We start from the raw sequence: 17,787 nt of genomic DNA, 5'->3' as shown, positions 1-17,787 counted from the left end.
TGACCATCAGTTTCTTAATTACAGACATTGCAGAGATCTTGTTAGTATGATTGTTGGCATTTTAAGAGCTTCATCTTATTCAAGCTCTGACATGTGACAGCTGCAAATGATTTGTGCATGCACAGCCAGACTGCTGTGAATGCAGCACAAGCATACGGCACCCACGCTCTCCCTACCTGCGCTGCTATCAAAGCTGACAGGAACCCTCACTGACCCGTAATTAGAGGAGTGTAGTTGAAGTTATTTGAAAATTTAAAGCCCATTTTGCAAGCTTGATCCAATATTAGCACTCCCAGTGAAATTTGATAAAGATTAAAGGAGGGGAGAAGTGGAAGCTCCAGAGATGAGGGTTTGCTGACTGTCGGCAAAAACAAAAAACTTAAGGACAGCAAATTATTAACAGTAAAACTCATCTTGTGTTTTTGTTTTAGCAAATGAATATCGCTCGAAAACAACTTTAGGGAATTGAGCTCTGTAACCACACTAAAAGGAGAACTGCATACTTTGTTTTTGCATTAGTATATTGTGTCAATACTAATGTGTTGTGACACCTCTAGGTGTGAGAGACAATTCCAGTAATGTCTTACAGCAGTTTTTCTTGATAGAGGCTTCACCTACTTCAACCTTTTACCAAAACTTAGTTATTTACAGCACTGTGAAAAAGTCTTCAACCTCTTTTTTTGTTGGATATTTGTAAGACTTAGGTGTTTCAGATCAAGCAAGTTCTAATATGAGATAAAGATAAGCCCGGTTTTCAGGTGATGATCGTCATTTATTAAGGGAAAAAAGGCCCAAACCAAAATGAATTAAATGGGATTAACCACGTTTTTTGGAAAGCATTGTGAGTCAGTGTTTTCAGTCGTTATGCAAATGTAGTGTTTGTAAGGTGGGGAAAGCTGCAGTCAGCTGAAACTGAAGTCATTTGAATGGGTGATCAAACATTTCAACCAGTGAAAATGCAACGTCCAGACGAAAAGAATCAACTTTCTTTGGTTCATGTTTAATGCTGCAAGACTATATTCAGCAATTTGACCCATTATTTTACTGAACTTAGTGTTTTACGTGTTATTTTGAAGTTATTCAAAAAGCAGGAAGCAAAAGATGGAAAGAAAACAAGCTAAACAGGAAAATCAGTGAATAATATTTAAGTGGAAAACATGTCTGGACACCAGCTATATTAACCACAATAGATCACATGTGTGCCCTTATGACCTTCTAGTCAGTGTCTGAGCAATGATCATGCCTCTCCAGCATGTCCCGGGGCTGGTCCTCCTACATCCTCTCCTCCAGGACTGCTGATAAAAGGCGAGGGGGGAACGACGATCACTCTGAGGGTGGAGAGTGTCCCAACAGATCCCATCAGCCGTGAGTGTTTTGTTTTTGACGACATTATCTCTGCATATTGACACCTATTCTTTACACACGAAAAGCTGTTTCCCCCCCTCATCAATCAGGCAGCACTTCACACTGTTGTTGTGGCGTCTCTGTTGAGGGTCTTTTTATCTGTTTAATTATGTAGCCGTTTGACCTTTGCCTCTCACACACACGGTTTCTTTGATTGGTTTCTATTTACTCCAGCTGAGGTATGTCAGCTTTAGGCTGCAGCCAATCACAAGTCACCTTTAGGAGTAAAAAAAAAGCATAACTGAGGGACTTGTTCTTTAGCGTAGTGGGAGGCAGAGAGAGAGAGAGAGAGAGAGCGCGAAGCTTAGAGTCACATGGTAGGTTGTGGTTTTGGTGGTTTCATTTTGCTTCTGCTTTGTTGCTTTTGCAGGTGCTGACTTTCATTTCTGTGGTGTCACATCTTGTGACTGAGCCGAGTTTAAATTTGCCGTTAACTTAAATTCCAATGCTTTGTTTGTCTTTGAAGATGGCAGTCACTATTTTATCCATCTTGATTGCTGCCATCCCCGTGGCCTACTGCTATCCAACTGCCTTCCAAAACCTGGAGGAAAGTCGCAGTGAGTATTACGCCACACTGACTTTCATAAGCTTACTTTCCAATCAGAAGTACTAATATTCTTTTCCTCTTACAGGCAACAGAACCTCCATTAAGTTTCTGGCAGTGGGCGACTGGGGTGGTGTGCCTTATCCCCCCTACATCACTGCTGTGCAGAAGGCCACAGCTCAAGAAATGAGCAAAATAGCAGACCAGATGGGAGCTGATTTTGTTCTTGCTCTGGGCGATAACTTCTACTACAAAGGTGTGAACACTGTGGATTCTCCTCGGTTTAAGGTGAGTAGAATAAATGTGGCGTGAAAAAACAACACTGTATTTTAAAACTGTGTGTTGAAAGCAGTAACTATGTTTTCCTTCTTCTTATCAGGAAACTTTTGAATCTGTGTACACTGCAAAGTCCCTCCAAGTCCCTTGGTATGTGATCGCTGGCAATCACGACCACGCAGGGAATGTCAAAGCCCAGATCGACTACAGCAGCAGATCTAACAGATGGTAAGGGGCAGAATATAAAGTTCGGACATCTTAAAGTTTTAAGCTTTTAGGAACTACTCAGTTAAATTTTGATGCCTCTTCGTTACCTTTGATAGGAAATTCCCCTCGTACTACTATGAGCTGAACTTCCGCATTCCCAACACGGGGAAGACTCTGACCATCATCATGCTTGACACTGTGATGCTTTGCGGTAACTCTGACGACAATTCGGACAAGAAGCCAAGTGGACCCCTGAATGAATTGGATGCCAATCGCCAGCTGGCTTGGCTGCAAGAGAGACTGGCTCTGTCCAAGGCAGACTTCCTGTTGGTGGCAGGCCACTACCCTGTTTGGTCTGTGTCCGAGCACGGCCCCACAAAGTGTCTGGTGCAAAGCCTCCGTCCACTGCTCATCAAATACAAGGCCACTGCTTACCTCTGCGGCCATGACCACAACCTGCAGGTTGGTTCGGGAAAAGTATGTTTAACATTTGATATAAATCTGCATAGCTACTCTTAGAGCTACAATGGATTTTCCTCTTCTTTCTCCCACAGTACCTCGAAGAGTCTAACATAGGCTATGTGGTGAGCGGTGCTGGAAACTTCCTGGATCCTGACACCCGTCACTGGCACCATGTTCCCAAAGATTCTCTTAAGTTTTTCACCGGCAAGGCTTCAACACTGGGAGGATTCATCCATGCAGAAGTGACAAAGAACAAGATGACCGTGACTTTCTACCAGGCGAAAGGCACTTCTCTCTATCGCACAGTTCTCTCGCAAAGAGATCTTGAATAGACTGATGAGCAGGAACAGTTATATACGGTGTAATCTGCAGTGTAAGTGTGAAATCAAGTAATGAGTCTTGATCTCTTGTTTTAAAAAAATCTTTGGCATTAATTTCAAAGCATTTTTAAAAGAATCATCTGTTTTTAAATGTGACTTTATGCTACTGTAAAATAAATAGTGCCTTTGTCATCTGTCCTGAACTGTCCATCTGTCCTGAACTTTTGAAAATGTGGCTGTGGTGCTTGAATTTCTTACTCTGCAAGTGCATCTGAATTTATGTCTTTCAAAACAAATGAGAAATTAGAGAAAGCATTGAATGATTTGGGGGCTTACACTGATTTCTGAAACCTGTCAAGTCTTATTCAATCCAAAGACTTAAGAAATGTACACGTTTTATTACCAGTTCTGATATAACTGACTGTTAATATCAATGCATTGGTGAGGTATGCATCAAAAGAAAGGCACTTTTTTTTTGCAAATAAAAGACATATTTTGACGAATTTAGAGTTGATTTATTCATCTGTTACATGTGTGCCAGAAACAGCACTTCATCACATCAGGAGATTTAATACTGATGAGGCTGGCTATTGCTGAAGGACAGGAGAGGTCAAGACTTTCACAGGGAGAGCTCTTTTGTCTGTGACAGAGAACCACCTGGCCTGCCAGCAGAGGATCAGGCTCGACGACAGCAGATTGGCAGTGACTGTGATCTGGATAAATTCAGCCAGTCAGTCAAAGTTAACCTGGGGAGGACGCAGAGACTGACAAAAGGCTGGTTTTTATTTTTTCTCCCTTCGTCTGCTGATATATATTAAAAAAAATTCATAAACTAAAATCTGTTTCATATAAAAAAAATTATGAGAATCGTTGATTTTTTTTTTTCTCCATTGTCAAAATATGTTCACCCATCGCTTTCAGAAACAACAACAGGCAAGAACTATAATTTATTCTACATGATGTAATGCCACAAACATTTTTACCTTAAGCTTGGCCTTGCCTTAACTACACCGAGGCTATTACAGGGCCGGTGAGTGTTATCCTGATCCAATTGGGATGAGTTAAAGTCCACTAGTGTCATGCATCGTCAGAGTGAGAGCAAGAATCACCAAGTGAGTCAATGCTGATGAGAAGTCAGTTGGGGGTAAGCCATCACCTGAGGATAGAGGACTGCCAAGGACCACTTAACCCTGACTTATTTAAATCCACTGTAGACCAAAAGAAAACCTGACTGAGGTACATGTCAGGTCAGACACTAAAGATTAGGCAGTTTCTAAAGTTCCTGTAAGTGAGTCAGTCTACTGATCTTTCACATCTAGTGGATGCCTGTATGTTCTAGCAGTACATCAGCAGCAGTTAAAATTCAGGTTTTAAGTGGCTATCATACATATTTTCAGAACTGGCATGAATGGAAAAAAGCACTAAAAAGGCAAAATTTTAGCAGATTAAGTCACAAATATCTTCTTTAGGAGACCAAAGTACATCTTAGACTTCTTAAATCTAATTTCAAGAAAACTGTTAAAAGAACATACAGATGAAGCCCTTGATCCGTACTCTGCTGCTACAAAGTTAGCTCAGTTAGTTAGTTCGGTTTGTTGCCACTGACACCACTGAAATAGAAGAGAGCAAAAAATGTGGGATTAATAACAAGAAAAAGAAAAGCATTGATTTGATTTAAAACAAAAGGAAAAAAAGGTTTTAAAAAGTTTTTTTTGAATCTATGTATTTAGTGAAATAAAAAAGTTATGTCATCAATTAGCTGTTTGAGTTGTCTTGAGAAGCGTTTGTGCACCTGCACATCCGCAATGCTCAGCTCCACATTTGTGCATTTGTTTTCCTTTCAAGCAAAAGCAAACATCAGAGGCAGTGTTTAAAAATGCAGTCGTAGAAATTTTAACCCTCTGTGCCTCTGTCACACAAAACCCTTTCAGAGAGCTCAATCCTGGGTCACTTAAATCCGATCATTTCCTCTCCCCATTAATCTCTCTGGCTCTTTACTTCCTGCTTCTGCTCTTGACCCCTCTCTTCCCCGGAAGCCATTGAAGATCTTCAGTCATTCGTCTCACACAAGATTTGGAAGTTCATACACTGAGAATGGCCCGATGCTGTCCGATTATCTAATTCCACAGCTCAAAAGTAATAAAGGGACACTGTATTAAAGGCTAAGCCGCTCATCTAATCTTCTCTCCGTAATCTCCACCCCTCACTGAATGCTGACCTCCGGGTTTCACAGATGGAATGAGCAATGTGAACTCAATGAGCGTTCCCCCTGAAATATGTTACTCTGGTCATTTTTCCCCTTTTAAGCTCCAGGCCTGTACCTAAAAAGGAGATTACTCCACCTTTGCTGGCAAACATCGTATTAACATGGTCTGTTTTTATGAGTGAAAGTGCTGACAGCGTGCAAATATGTGTGTGTGTTGTCACAGCCTCCATGTGCTTTTAATCTCCACGGATTTTGCCGGCCAATATGCTGCTTAAAATGGCCCCTGAAATCTGTCATTTGGTGTTGTATAACCATGTTTTTTTTAATGCCAACAAGCAAAAAAAAAAAAAGTATCCCTTCTACAGATGTTCATTACATATACACATTTTTTTTTAGAATTTAAATAACAATCAATTCTAAATTCTTAGAAATAAAACTTGTTTTATTTGTTGATGTTGCTTTTCTTAACCTCAATATCAAAGTGGAGATTCTTGTTCTGTTTTTGTATTTTCCATTTTTTGAAGTAACCTTCACATCTTTAGAAAGCATCACACAGTCACCTTAAAGAGGTCACACTAATCGAATCAACTTTACCCTATTAATTAGCGAGTTCAGCCTATCCTCCTAAGGCTCAGAATATATTTAGTATAGGAATAAGTCTGTGTTAGCAAATAGACTAAGCACCAATATTCACCACATGAATTCAGCACAAACACTTTCAAGGTGCACTGCTTTCTTTATTATTTCTCTTTAGGTATTTAAATTTTGTGAATAAACTTTGTGATATTATTAACAGTTGTTAATAAAAGCTTTAATACGTGATATTAACTGAAGTTTGAACCTTTGCCTTTGTTCACAATTATAAATGTGGTTAAATGATCAAAATTAAGTTCTTTATATCTTAGCTACAGACTTTAGTGACAGTTTAGGATGACATGACAACTGGCAGGAGAAAAAGGTATAATCGTGACGCTAACTTGGCACAAATCCACAACAAGTGAAGGCTGTTAAACAAAGTATCACAGGCTCTGCGTGAGCTCAGGACTGCAGGAAATGTGCAGTAGTCTGTTCCCGTCTTGGTCGAATACACATCAGCTGCTCCAAGAGAAGGAAATCCATGCATGCAAACTGGCCTTGTGAGTCATACAACTTGTGTATTTCCAGACAGATAGGGTGACTCTAGGGCAGGTTTGGAAAGGTGTTTCAGACATGACAAAAGGGAGCTAAAAAAGCTCAGCAGAAGAAGGTTGAGATCCTGTCTCAGATCCTTTGTGTTCTTCAGGCATCGCTCTCCTTTGGGATTGGTCGACTGTGAGAAGGGCTGCCCAGACTGATGGAGCCTGGGAAAAAGGACGGTATGTAGTGGGAGACAGTCATCAAAGGGCTGGGCAGCGGGCTCTCATGCTCAGGCGTCATAGGGATGATGATGTCGTCTTGATCCCACACGTGGAAGGCATTTGGGTGGGAGTGAGTGAGGGCAGGTGGCATGTGGTGAGGGCTGACTCCCTCCACCTCTCCATCTTTCGTTAGCTCCTCCTCAATTGGTCCCAGCAAACAGTCTGTAGATGGATAAAAAAAAAGCAGGGATAAGATCAAAATTATTGACCTTTACTGTCCTATAATTTACTTCTGAAACACCCAAAATTCAGTCTGCACAGCAGTAAAAGGCAAATCGAGTAACCTCGGGTTCTTTAAGAAATAAACTAATAAATAAAACGGCGAACTAGTAAAGAGCATGTTCATGGTTGCATTGCACATTGACAATGATGTCAGAAAACCTCAGCTGCAACTCCACCAAACCTGAAACTTTGGTAATGACCATAATCATAATGTTTCTGTTCTAGTGATAGTAGTTTGCAGTCTCTTCACTTGTGTTTAGCAGTCCTTTAAAAATAGCGGGTGTGTTTTAAAAAGGATACAGCCTGGTCCCAGTACAGGGATCTCCAAGGTGAAAGGATTTAAGGTTTGGACTATTAATACAAACTACTCCAACTACTACATCACATTAGCAAACACCACAGCACCTCACTTTATTCCAATTTAAAAAAATAAAATAAAATATGGTCTTGTATATAAAAAAAATTTCAGATCATTGGAGTGAGCAGCTACCTCTGATAGAATAGATTACCTGTTATATCCAGCATGAGGTCTTTGATGAGATGACCCACAATAGCGTAAGCTACAGCAACCACGATCAGGGTGGCCATCAGAAGGTAGAGGACAGATTTGGGCAGCTGGATGAGATCTCTGGGAGGAGGCTTGTACTCCTTGTAGAGAGGCTCCTCATTGTAAACCAAATACTGAAATGATGGCAATCCTTCTTCTGTGTAGTTAAAACTGTCCATATTCCCAGATTAGCAGCCTCCACGTCCAGCACAGAGAAGCAGTTATTCCATTGCATGTATAATTTACCTTCTTGCTGAGACGTCACTCCCAACAGTTTACAGGAAAAGTGTCAAAATCTACATCTGTTATCATTTCAAATCCAGTCAAGGAGTAAATTTACCCACCTGCCAAGACCATGTGTTTGCTGCTTGCAGATTTAACACATGTGGATCCCTCCAGCTCCAGCTCATATTTCTACCCAGCTTATTCTTTAATTTGCATTATGATGCATGTTGTTATCATCAGTTCATCCTCCAGTAAAGCAAAAAAATCAGGATATCAGCCTCTGTGCTGCCTCCTGCGTGCTGCAATCTCTGTTCTGAAATAATCCAGACTATGATCAGCAGCAGAGCAAGAGAGAGAGACAGAGAGAGATGAAGGGAGGGATTAAGCTCCAAATCACAGCAGCGATCAAGCAACTCCTCATCCCATCCCAATCCCAGCCCACAGAATGACAGAGCACCTAATCCACAACTATCTTGTAAGTGCTTACTCAGCTATAATACTCACTTACTATTAAACCCATTCCCACAAATCCACACATATGAAGAGCATCCCAGTGAAAAGCTCAGACAAACCAGCTTCCTAAAGGTGTTTCACTATTACTACTAGCTTGCATCCTTTCTTTTGAAGAAAAAAAAAAGATACAACATATAAAAAAAATGAACCTATGTCTTGTGAAAAAGTACATAAAAAAAAGATTTTTCTTTCTACAGCCTTTTAACAGGAAGTTGTCTGCATGATAGCTTCAGACACTATTGGCAATATCTAAACCAGCTTAATGGGGTCATCACCTGGAAAGGTCTAAATTTAAAAAGCTGGGTCTTCTTAAACATTACCTAATGTTTGCCTTCTTTTGAGCTCATGAGCTGCGTTGCTCGTCTTGGTCATGTTGGTGCCATATTATTGGAACATCAACCAGTCAATCTAATGTAATATGCAAAGAACTGTTGTTTTCAAGTGCAGCTGCAAAAACTTTGCAGTTAAAGCGCAAAACACATCCAAATATCAGTTGTAGGAAAAAAGCTTAACTCACTCACTCACTTACTGCAAGAAGACCACCATTTCTGGAAGCTGATAGAAATAACGTGAATTTTAGTTCAAACTTTTTCTTCTAAGCCAAATAAAAGTCAATTTACATACATGAGAAATATATATAATATCAGTTCAGACTATTGAATTCTCAGTGCACTTAGGTATGTGGACCTGATCAAGGTGACCTGCTAAAGTTCAGTGGGATGGCTGTACCTCAGGAGGTGGAGCAGGTCATCCCGTCCGAAGTTGGGTGCTCTGATTTTTTTAAGATGATGCAAAAAGGATCTAACATAACCATACTTGATGATACACGCTCATTTACATGATACATGGTTAAAAAACTGTTTGCCTCTGTCCTAACTCATCACACCTGAGCAGAATTGAACCTGGATTAAATGGGAGTGGAGACAGTGGCAAGTAGCGTTACTACTCCCTCTTGTGCTGAGAAATTGCAATAGCACCAAAAACATAAAATGGCTCCAACACCAGGCAGAAGTTTGAAAATGTTAGAAACTGCTGATCTATTTGAATTTCCTCACATTTCCCCATCTACAGAGTTCATAGATGGTCCAAAAGGAAGTATCCAGTGAGTGGCAGTTCTCTGGCTCTCTTCTTCTCTACCTTGTTGATATCAGAAGAAAAGTGAAAACACATCATCTCTGAATGCACATAAACATAAAACCTTGAAATCTGGGCAAAAGAAGACTAGAAAAATATTGCCTGACCTGATGAATCGCGTTTTCTGCTTAGACATTTACTGGTATTAAGGTATGTAAGAAATATGACAAATACGTCCATTTTTAAAGTCGGTTAACTCTCAGTTATCCAGACGTCTCAGTTTCAATAAATATGTGTATCTAAGCTGCTTTTTCTTGTATTAGGATATTCTAAAAAATAAAGTATATACATAAATTAAGCCGCTTGGACTATTTTTTTGTTTTTAGGATAATTCAGATGGTTGTTGTTTTATTAATTTATTACAGTTAACTACAACTTAACCAGTAGTTTCATTTAGTTTAACTATAATAACCTTGCTTTTATATCTACAAAATTATGATCATACGTCGGTGGGTTTGGAGTCGAGTGTGGTTTACTGTTGCTTTACTATTCCCAACTTTTCGAGGTATCTGGGAACATCTCCCCGTTTAACCATTAATTGCAGACACACATGATATACACATTCTGTGGTTTTAACACAATAATGTTCAAGTAAGTATGGCTGAATAGGTTTTAGTAGAAAAACCGCCAGATTATGACTCTAGCTTTAATCCTAAATAGGTAGTAGTTAGCCGTTAGCTAGTGTAAAGCATTATTTGTGTAGCAGTTTTGGGCCAAAGCTAGGTTATAGCCCTTGTTTATTACTGTATATGACCAACTGAATAATGTAATATGTATGTTATATAGAGGGGTTCTTTTTGTACGCAAATATGCCTGTAACTAAGCTAGCTTTACAGACTAGCCTAACTAGCTATATACTTTTGCTAATGACTGTATTTTAAACTTTTTTGTAATGGTGTGATTGTTTTTCCCCCGTTCAGCTCAGATTTAGCTTTGCAGAGTCAAAAGACCCAAATGGATTTTGGCTTTGAGGACCTACCATCAAATTTTCAGTACACTCCCAAGAAAGGGTGTGAAGTCTCACGGATGGTAATGTGTATTCTCTTAATACAAGAATAAAAACAATACTGGCATATTTAGATAAGGTGACAAAGATTATGTGCAGTTATGATTAAAAACACTATATGAAAATAAATAATGGTCCACAGGTGTGTCATATCAAGCACCTAGCCGTGAAATCTTTCTTCATTTGTGAAAGGATGGGTCTTTGCTACTGTTGCAACAAGTCAGTTTGTAAAATTTCCTCCCTACTAGACATTCAGTGATCAGCTGTTAAGTGTTATTATTGCAAAGTGGATGCATCTAGGATCAGCCATTTACAAGGTAAAGTTGCAGAATAGGGTTTAGGGCATAATTTGTAATGGTTTTGACCCAGTAAGAGGTTCAAACCTCCTCTGGTTTTAATATCAGCACAAAAACTGTTCACTGGGAGCTTCTTGTGTGGGTTTCCATGGATGAACAGCTCCTGCAGGTGTAATGTGTAGGTGCCCTAGTGTTTCTGTGGATACAGTGTATTCCAGGAGGGGCCAGTATCACCACACCACTGCGTAAACGCCTAAGACTAACACTTTACAGGCGGCTCTTTCCTTTAACATTGGGATATCTTTTGAACGGTAGTGGTCCATCCCTCAAATTGAGCTCTAAGGAGGAAGGTACTGTAGCCTAGTGCCTTAATTAATCTGAGATTTTACTTTGGGTGATTGATGATTATACAGGTTAAACTATAATTTCAGTTCTTCCTGAAATTCAGAGCATCTGCAGCATTAGATCTCCATGATTAATGTTTCTTATACAGCTGATTAAAGTAGAATAATTTCTTTGTTTCATTATGTTTGATGAGGCAGACAGAAGACACAGACTGTGATTCATCAAGGGGGGAATCTTCAAGTGTGAGCATGACTGAGATTCAAGAGCACCATAGCAGGTAGATCAGTCATCTTTACTCACCCAGCTGTGTAATGTTGGGAACGTTACTTTAAGATCACTTGTATCTTTCCTCAAATAATAAGTGCTTCTGTACTTAAAGGTTTAAGTTACTGTATATTTAATCCAATTGTGAATTAAATGGGTGGAAGAACCATGGACTGCTATGTCTGGCAAATAAACAAAGTTTCCAATTTACACTAGTTATGAATTTATTGGTTACATTAAGTTACTAAACTAAAATAATTCCTGCCCAATGTGATGAAAAAGAGTGAGTGAAAGAGAGTGCAGCCCTTAAATTATCAGGAAGACAGGATTTCACTTATGTGCTAAAAGAACCAATCTGTGATGGGGGGTAGAGGACAGATCGTTAGGTAAAGGAAGTGGGGAAAATGTTAATTAAATAGGAATCTTAACTTCAATAAGGAATTGGATTCTAATCTAATCTACATTTGTTGTAGCTCAAGGACAGATGATATCAGCAGAAAGGCACAGGAATTGGTGGAAAAGATTAACCAAAGCCGCATCAGTAACCAGAAAATGATAGACAGCTTTCAGGAGACATTGGTAGAAAAGGTACAAAATTAATTTTATGCATCTAGCTGGAGCTAGTAGCAGATGCTCGGCTGTCATGTCTACAAAGCTTCTGACCATCTCTGATCTGTTCTGATCCTTTCCATCTATCAGGTGACAGATTTGTGCATGCAGATGAAGGAGCACATGTACAGGGTCTTTGAAGAGAACAGTGACAGGATGCAGGTGAATCTGCAGGAGCTGCAGGAGGTGCTGGACAGCTGCACAAAGTTCAGTCATGAGCTGCTGGAAGCCAACAGAGCCCTGGCATATCTCCGTGAAGGAGACATGCCATGAGATTATAATTTCTATCTGAAGTTAATCGTATTGTGAACTCATTAAGTTATTCAGTATTAGTAAATATATTCAGTGTAATGTTCAGTGTTTTGCTTCCTCTTTCTTTTGGTTGCTTATAGGACAATAGTTCTACTTAACATTGATGGCTTCAGTCCAAGAATAGAAAAGTTGAATACTGTTTTCTCTCTCTTTTGTTTTAACATAAGTTGATTTAGTAAATAAAATGACAACAAACAAGCAAAATATTCTAAATTACTTGTGATTTACCATTTATGTATTGTTATAAACTGTTGTCTTTACAGTGATCCCAGTGTGCGATTCTTTAGATTGAAATCAACCAATGTGACATGAAAACATTTGAGAATTCAAGACGCGTTATTTAGGGTCTTCAATTAAAACATCTTCCTGTTTATTTCAAGCCATTTATTTACATGCATTGTCATCATAAATATCATATCTCAGTTGGACCGTAAGCTATGTTAGGCTGACCTTTAATATTCACTTAAACAAGGCAGTAATATATTGCCTCCCCCAGTATGCTATAACTGTGAATATGATGAGGTGTTTGTGATGTATCCCACCATGAATTGCTCTTAATATGAGGTAAATTAGTTTCAAATTTCATCACTTCAAGTCAGTTTGAAGAAGATAGTTGACATCATTTAGTTTTCCACAGTGAAAGACTGAAGTCCAGTAATCGCTCTGCCCAGGATCAAGGCATGAATATCATGGGTTCCTATAAAGAAAGTAGTGAAATGGAAAAAAGGTCATAAGTTGTTTTTAAATACAAAAAATATCTCAAAAACAGTTTAATACAGTTTAATAAGTAAACCAAAAACATTCAGTCACTAATCTGTACATTGCTGACATCTAGTGGTGGACATATGTAACTGCTGCTGAGTTTAAAAGCCTTTTCATTACTTTTAATTTTCCCTACCCTCATATGTATTGACAGCCTCCAAGTTCATAACATGACGGATGATGTGGTACTCATCCGAGATGCCGTTTCCTCCCAGCATGTCTCTGGCCTGTCTGGCAATATCCAGTGCCTTGCCACAGCTATTTCTCTTCAGCATGGAGATCATCTCCGGTGCCGCCCTATTAAGATGAGGAAGAAAAAACAAAAGAAACCCTTCTTTAGTTGTTTTTTTGTTTTGTTTTTTGCGGGGGAGGGGCAGTAGAACAGCAAACAATAAAGCAGGCAGTGACACGTGAAAGACAGCCCTCACTTCTTCTCATCAACAAGCCTTCCCAGGTACAGGCATGACTGCAGCCCAATGGTGATCTCTGTTAGCATGTCAGCCATTTTCTTCTGCATCAGCTGGTTTCTGGCTAGTGGCACACCAAATTGGATTCTGTTTGGAGGATACAAAGGTATGAGCCATGTGCGGGGGAAATGGTAACATGGATCTCTTTTCTCTGGATTTTTATGTTTTGCCACGTTTTTGGGCAATGTCTGCGAACACAGTCGTGTACCTGTCCAGAGTGTACTGTCGAGCAGCGTGAAAGCAGAATTCAGCTGCTCCCAGAGCTCCCCAGGCAATACCATACCGGGCATTGTTCAGACAACCAAAAGGACCCTGTATACAAAGACAAACAACAAAAAATTTAAGCTACTAATATTCATACAAGCTGTAAAAATTAAGTTTGCCAAACTTCATTAGGTAAAACATTAACTTACACCGAGGCCAGAGACATTGGGCAGCAGGTTCTCCTCAGGAACTTCTACTTCATCCATCAGGATCATGCCAGTGGCAGACGCCCTAAGAGAAAATTTGCCCTCAATCTTGGGGGTAGAAAAGCCCTTCATGCCACGCTCCAAGATGAAACCCCGCACTCTCCCATCTTCACACTTCGCCCAGACTACTGCAATGTCTGCCACAGGAGAGTTTGTGATCCTACGAAAAGATGTGGGGAAATCCGTGTATTTGATTATTTAGATATTTAAGTAATTTAGTTTCACAGAGAGCAGCAGGCTTTGTCAGCATGTCTAAATTATTACACATGTTTACTTCTATATGATTAGTCATCAAATGGCAGAACTATTGTGTCCTCACCCATATGGAAAAGATATATATAAAACTTATAAAGTTTGTATCTGTCTTGTGTGAAACTTGTATGAAAAGCATATAAGAGTGAAAACAGATATAAGATCCCTTGAAAAATTATATAATGAAACTTGTATGTTTTGGATACTTACTAAAACAATGTATGAAAGTAATGAGAAAGTGGCCACTTTCATGAGTAATCACATATAAGTTTTTACTATTTCTTTTCCATATGGGCAGTATGGGGATCCACACAGTTCCAAGTTATATAAACTTATACAGGTCTCTGCTCCATTGTCTTATTTTTACTCCATGCAAGTTTCAAACCAATACATCTTGTTCTATATGTGTCTGTCTACCAGGTCTTAGCTCCGCTGATGGTGAAGGTACCACTCGATGGGTTGTACTTGGCCTTAGTCTCCATACTGCTGGGATCACTGCCATGATTTGGTTCTGTCAAACCAAAGCAACCTACGATTTCTCCCCGAGCTGCAGAACAAATAAACACACACCAGAAATCAGATGGATTTTAGCCCTTTGCAAATTTTAAATGTCAAGTACAAGAGGAGAGAATGTCGCACTTACCAAGCCGGGGAAGGTACTTCTCCTTCTGGGCTGCTGTGCCGTACGCATTAATCGGGTGCATGACCAGTGAAGACTGGACGCTCATTACAGACCGATATCCACTGTCCACCCTCTCAACCTCTCTGGCAATCAAACCATATGCCACATAACTCGTACCTGCACAACCATACCCTGCAGTGTAAAGGGAAAAAAAACAACTTAAAAAACCTACTAAGTGTAATCAGTGAAATATAACAAAAAGCAGGAAAAAAGGAGGGAGGGGGGAGCATTAGTTTTTTTGTTTGTTTTACCTTTAATAGTCGGGCCTAGGACTCCCAACTCTCCCATCTCTGAGACAATCTCACGGTGAAAATCTGTAGCATGGCGCATGTTAGAAAATAAGAAAATGACAAATATTTAGATGAGATTCATTTTACACACCTTAATGTAAAGGCGGATTAAAGACAGAAACAGATTTTTTTCTGAATTATTCACAGCGTGCACAGCCTGAACCACACATATTAATCCTGCTTAACTCACGTTCATGTCTGTTGGCCATAAGGACGCGCGGCATGAGTTTTTCCTGGCAGTAGTCCCGAAACGAGTCCCGGATCATGATCTCTTCCTCCGTCAGCTGACCCTCCAGGTCGAGAGCATCCCGCCAGTTGAATGCCACCTTGGCTGAGCGCCAGAACATTAACACACACACATTCACTATGATCACATCACTATAATAGAACATATGAAGAACTCTGAGCAGATTGGATTCAGCTCATTAAGATTCACTTCAAACCTTTACCTGGCTTTGCTGGCTTTTTGGCTTCTTCATCACCTAAAGGATGTAAATTTAAAGTGTTGTTGATCATCTGAGACAAATATAGAAAACATATTCATGTTTTTCCAGCTCTTATGTGTGCTTTCTTTTTTATCACAACTAAAAATTGCATTTCCTACCTCAAGACACCCATAGACTGTGATTCCAAACTTTACACTACCTTCCTGTGTATCAGTCGTACCTTTTTGTGCTGCAACCGCTGTACCCTGAGCTCTGGATGCAGTGACAGCCACGGACATACGGCTGTTGGAGAGCAGACGTGTGAAGGCACTTCTGAGAGCCATTTTACTAAAGGGCACAAAATAAAAGTAAATGCATATTAGAGTGTACACCTCACAGTGTTTGAGACGTTATTACGCAATAATACCTGAGTGCAAGTTGTAGCAAAGTTACTTTTGTGTTTGGGTATTATTATATCATCTTATTATATAAGGGGCAAACTTTGGTGTGTAGTTTTTATTTGGGTAAAACAAATATGTTAAAAAAAAGTTTAATCAGACATTTCCTTATAACCTGTGTAAAATGCTTCACACATTTCTCCTTAAAGCATGCCACATACATCAAGATCAACTTATCCAAACAAAATACTTTATAGTAGCCTACCTTTTTTCCCCTCTCAGGTGGGTGATCAGATTATAAGATGACTTTTCGATGGCGATATGAGCTGTGAAAAGTTGCTTAAGTAATAGAAACGTCACAGGTTTACGTAAAGTGTAAGACGGGAAGACTTTTCCGCCATGATAGATGAGGCAAAACACTGAGCCAGCGCATGATAGTAAAAGTAGTGCAACTCGTGAACGTCACGCAACGGACTTTGAAGAGCCTTTTGCGCTTGTAACAGATTTTTATAAGATAAGTGCGGGAAGTTTGAATATCGGAGGTGTTCGAGGCTGCTCCTACGCTATTTTTACACAAGTGTGCGAAGTTTCAGCAGGTCTGCAGACTGAATTTGGCACATATTTACGCACTCAAAATGGCGTGTGTGGATGGATGGATGAGTTAGGGGTGTGGAAGGTGTTGGCCCAGCCTTCGAGCTCATTGGCCGGTAAAATGAGCCATGTGCAGAATGTTGACCCTGCACTGAAGTTTTACAAGTGACAAGAAGCACATATGTAGGTTACACTGTAACTTTTAAGTTTGGGTAATATAAAGAAGGAAGGCAAAGAAATGAATCTGTAAAATGTAAATGTGCATATATAAATGTTTTTGATGTTTTTCCTGCTCACAGAAAAAAACCAATTAAATGACATCTCAACCTATATATTTACAAATTTTAAAAAGAAAGAAATACCAGTGAGCTTTGTAAAATGTTGCATGTTACAGTTTATTTGTTTGGCATATTGTACTAAAAAGCAATAAAAAAAACATCCTCACGCTTTTCATAAGTAACCTGATAACGTGCCAAACGCTTTAATTATTTATTGTTTTCCTGGCAAACCTTTACATGACACTTTTGTAACCAAAGGCTGGAGTCTATAATGGAATGTGAAGATCCATTACAGTCTTTCCAAACTGTTCGTCTTTCAATCATTAATTAATCTTTCCAAGAATGTGAAAATTGGTTTTGTGTAACACAGCATATCTGTAATGTCAATACCTCCCGCGTGGAGCAAAGAAACAGCAGGCCAGCAGTTTTGCCAGTGATGCCCTTCTCCCTTTACCCTTCTGATGAAAATGTGTCTCCAGGTCATAGTATCTTCTTGGTATGCATGGGTTTCCTACTCCACTTTTCTATAAGCTTGAGTCTCCCATGTTATGAGTCAGTAAATGGTAATAATTATCTTACTTATTTCTTAGTAAAACATCATTTCTCAGACTACACGACTGTGCTGGTGGAAGAAGAATCACTTACTAGCAATGATACAAAATACATAGGTTAAAGAGAATTTTCTCTTCATAGAGCCTCAGAGATTTGCACATTTAAGCCACGTTTACTTGTAAACACAGAGACTGAGGGGACTGTATTGACAAATTTGGATTTTCTGTCGGTGGCAGCCTCCCAGTTGATACTTTTTGTTTTGAAGAGAAGATTGCCAATAAAATTTCATTTTTATGGGGCGGAAAGTTTCGTTAATTTGAGGTAAATTTGA

General features: G+C 39.5%; 3 protein-coding genes across 7 annotated transcripts; 2 read left to right on the top strand and 1 right to left on the bottom strand.

Annotated features, from left to right (window-relative positions):
- Positions 1–1,236: 1,236 nt before the first annotated feature.
- acp5a (acid phosphatase 5a, tartrate resistant) lies at positions 1,237–3,716 on the top strand. Of its 2 annotated transcripts, none has more exons than XM_040004618.1 (6): positions 1,237–1,365; positions 1,871–1,961; positions 2,037–2,236; positions 2,328–2,452; positions 2,548–2,893; positions 2,986–3,716. In XM_040004618.1, exons 2-6 carry the CDS (start codon positions 1,871–1,873, stop codon positions 3,223–3,225), a joined length of 1,002 nt encoding a protein of 333 aa, XP_039860552.1. In that variant the 5' UTR covers positions 1,237–1,365; the 3' UTR covers positions 3,226–3,716. The 2 variants fall into 2 exon arrangements, with proteins under 2 accessions (XP_039860552.1, XP_039860551.1); XM_040004617.1 differs by lacking the exon at positions 1,237–1,365 and adding an exon at positions 1,703–1,721.
- Positions 3,717–9,501: 5,785 nt separating this feature from the next.
- On the top strand, positions 9,502–12,662 carry syce2 (synaptonemal complex central element protein 2). 3 transcript variants are annotated; one of them, XM_040004621.1, is made up of 5 exons: positions 9,502–9,607; positions 10,378–10,486; positions 11,302–11,381; positions 11,842–11,956; positions 12,068–12,662. In XM_040004621.1, exons 2-5 carry the CDS (start codon positions 10,412–10,414, stop codon positions 12,248–12,250), a joined length of 453 nt encoding a protein of 150 aa, XP_039860555.1. In that variant the 5' UTR covers positions 9,502–9,607; positions 10,378–10,411; the 3' UTR covers positions 12,251–12,662. The 3 variants fall into 3 exon arrangements, with proteins under 3 accessions (XP_039860555.1, XP_039860553.1, XP_039860556.1); XM_040004619.1 differs by lacking the exon at positions 9,502–9,607 and adding an exon at positions 9,913–10,048; XM_040004622.1 differs by lacking the exon at positions 9,502–9,607 and adding an exon at positions 10,157–10,180.
- Positions 12,638–16,576, bottom strand: gcdha (glutaryl-CoA dehydrogenase a). Of its 2 annotated transcripts, none has more exons than XM_040004616.1 (12): positions 16,302–16,576; positions 15,879–15,988; positions 15,662–15,694; positions 15,403–15,543; positions 15,174–15,236; positions 14,884–15,054; positions 14,658–14,787; positions 13,932–14,148; positions 13,727–13,830; positions 13,480–13,605; positions 13,188–13,348; positions 12,638–12,986 (listed from the first exon to the last, which is right to left on the bottom strand). In XM_040004616.1, the coding sequence occupies exons 2-12, from the start codon at positions 15,979–15,981 to the stop codon at positions 12,913–12,915; spliced, it is 1,323 nt and encodes a 440-aa protein (XP_039860550.1). In that variant the 5' UTR covers positions 15,982–15,988; positions 16,302–16,576; the 3' UTR covers positions 12,638–12,912. The 2 variants fall into 2 exon arrangements, with proteins under 2 accessions (XP_039860550.1, XP_039860549.1); XM_040004615.1 differs by having other exon boundaries at positions 15,879–15,985; positions 16,301–16,573.
- Positions 16,577–17,787: the final 1,211 nt, after the last annotated feature.

This window comes from Simochromis diagramma, unplaced genomic scaffold (assembly GCF_900408965.1).
Source record: "Simochromis diagramma unplaced genomic scaffold, fSimDia1.1 OVJJ01000487.1, whole genome shotgun sequence".
In the NCBI taxonomy this organism is placed as follows: domain Eukaryota; kingdom Metazoa; phylum Chordata; class Actinopteri; order Cichliformes; family Cichlidae; genus Simochromis; species Simochromis diagramma.
This window is presented reverse-complemented; position numbering and strand designations above follow the sequence as displayed.

What these genes read in the sequence shown, in the direction of transcription:
- acp5a (XM_040004617.1), top strand. An exon ending in AAACCTGGAGGAAAGTCGCA is followed by an intron (nt 1,962 to 2,036) that starts GTGAGTATTACG and finishes TTCCTCTTACAG; the next exon opens with GCAACAGAACCTCCATTAAG. An exon ending in TGGATTCTCCTCGGTTTAAG is followed by an intron (nt 2,237 to 2,327) that starts GTGAGTAGAATA and finishes TCTTCTTATCAG; the next exon opens with GAAACTTTTGAATCTGTGTA.
- syce2 (XM_040004619.1), top strand. Translation starts at nt 10,008, where the DNA reads ATGATATACACATTCTGTGGTTTTAACACAATAATGTTCAA. An exon ending in GGTGTGAAGTCTCACGGATG is followed by an intron (nt 10,487 to 11,301) that starts GTAATGTGTATT and finishes TTGATGAGGCAG; the next exon opens with ACAGAAGACACAGACTGTGA. An exon ending in AGGAGACATTGGTAGAAAAG is followed by an intron (nt 11,957 to 12,067) that starts GTACAAAATTAA and finishes TCCATCTATCAG; the next exon opens with GTGACAGATTTGTGCATGCA.
- gcdha (XM_040004616.1), bottom strand. Translation starts at nt 15,981, where the DNA reads ATGGCTCTCAGAAGTGCCTTCACACGTCTGCTCTCCAACAGCCGTATG. An exon ending in GAAGTACCTTCCCCGGCTTG is followed by an intron (nt 14,788 to 14,883) that starts GTAAGTGCGACA and finishes TTTGTTCTGCAG; the next exon opens with CTCGGGGAGAAATCGTAGGT. An exon ending in AGGCTTGTTGATGAGAAGAA is followed by an intron (nt 13,349 to 13,479) that starts GTGAGGGCTGTC and finishes TCATCTTAATAG; the next exon opens with GGCGGCACCGGAGATGATCT.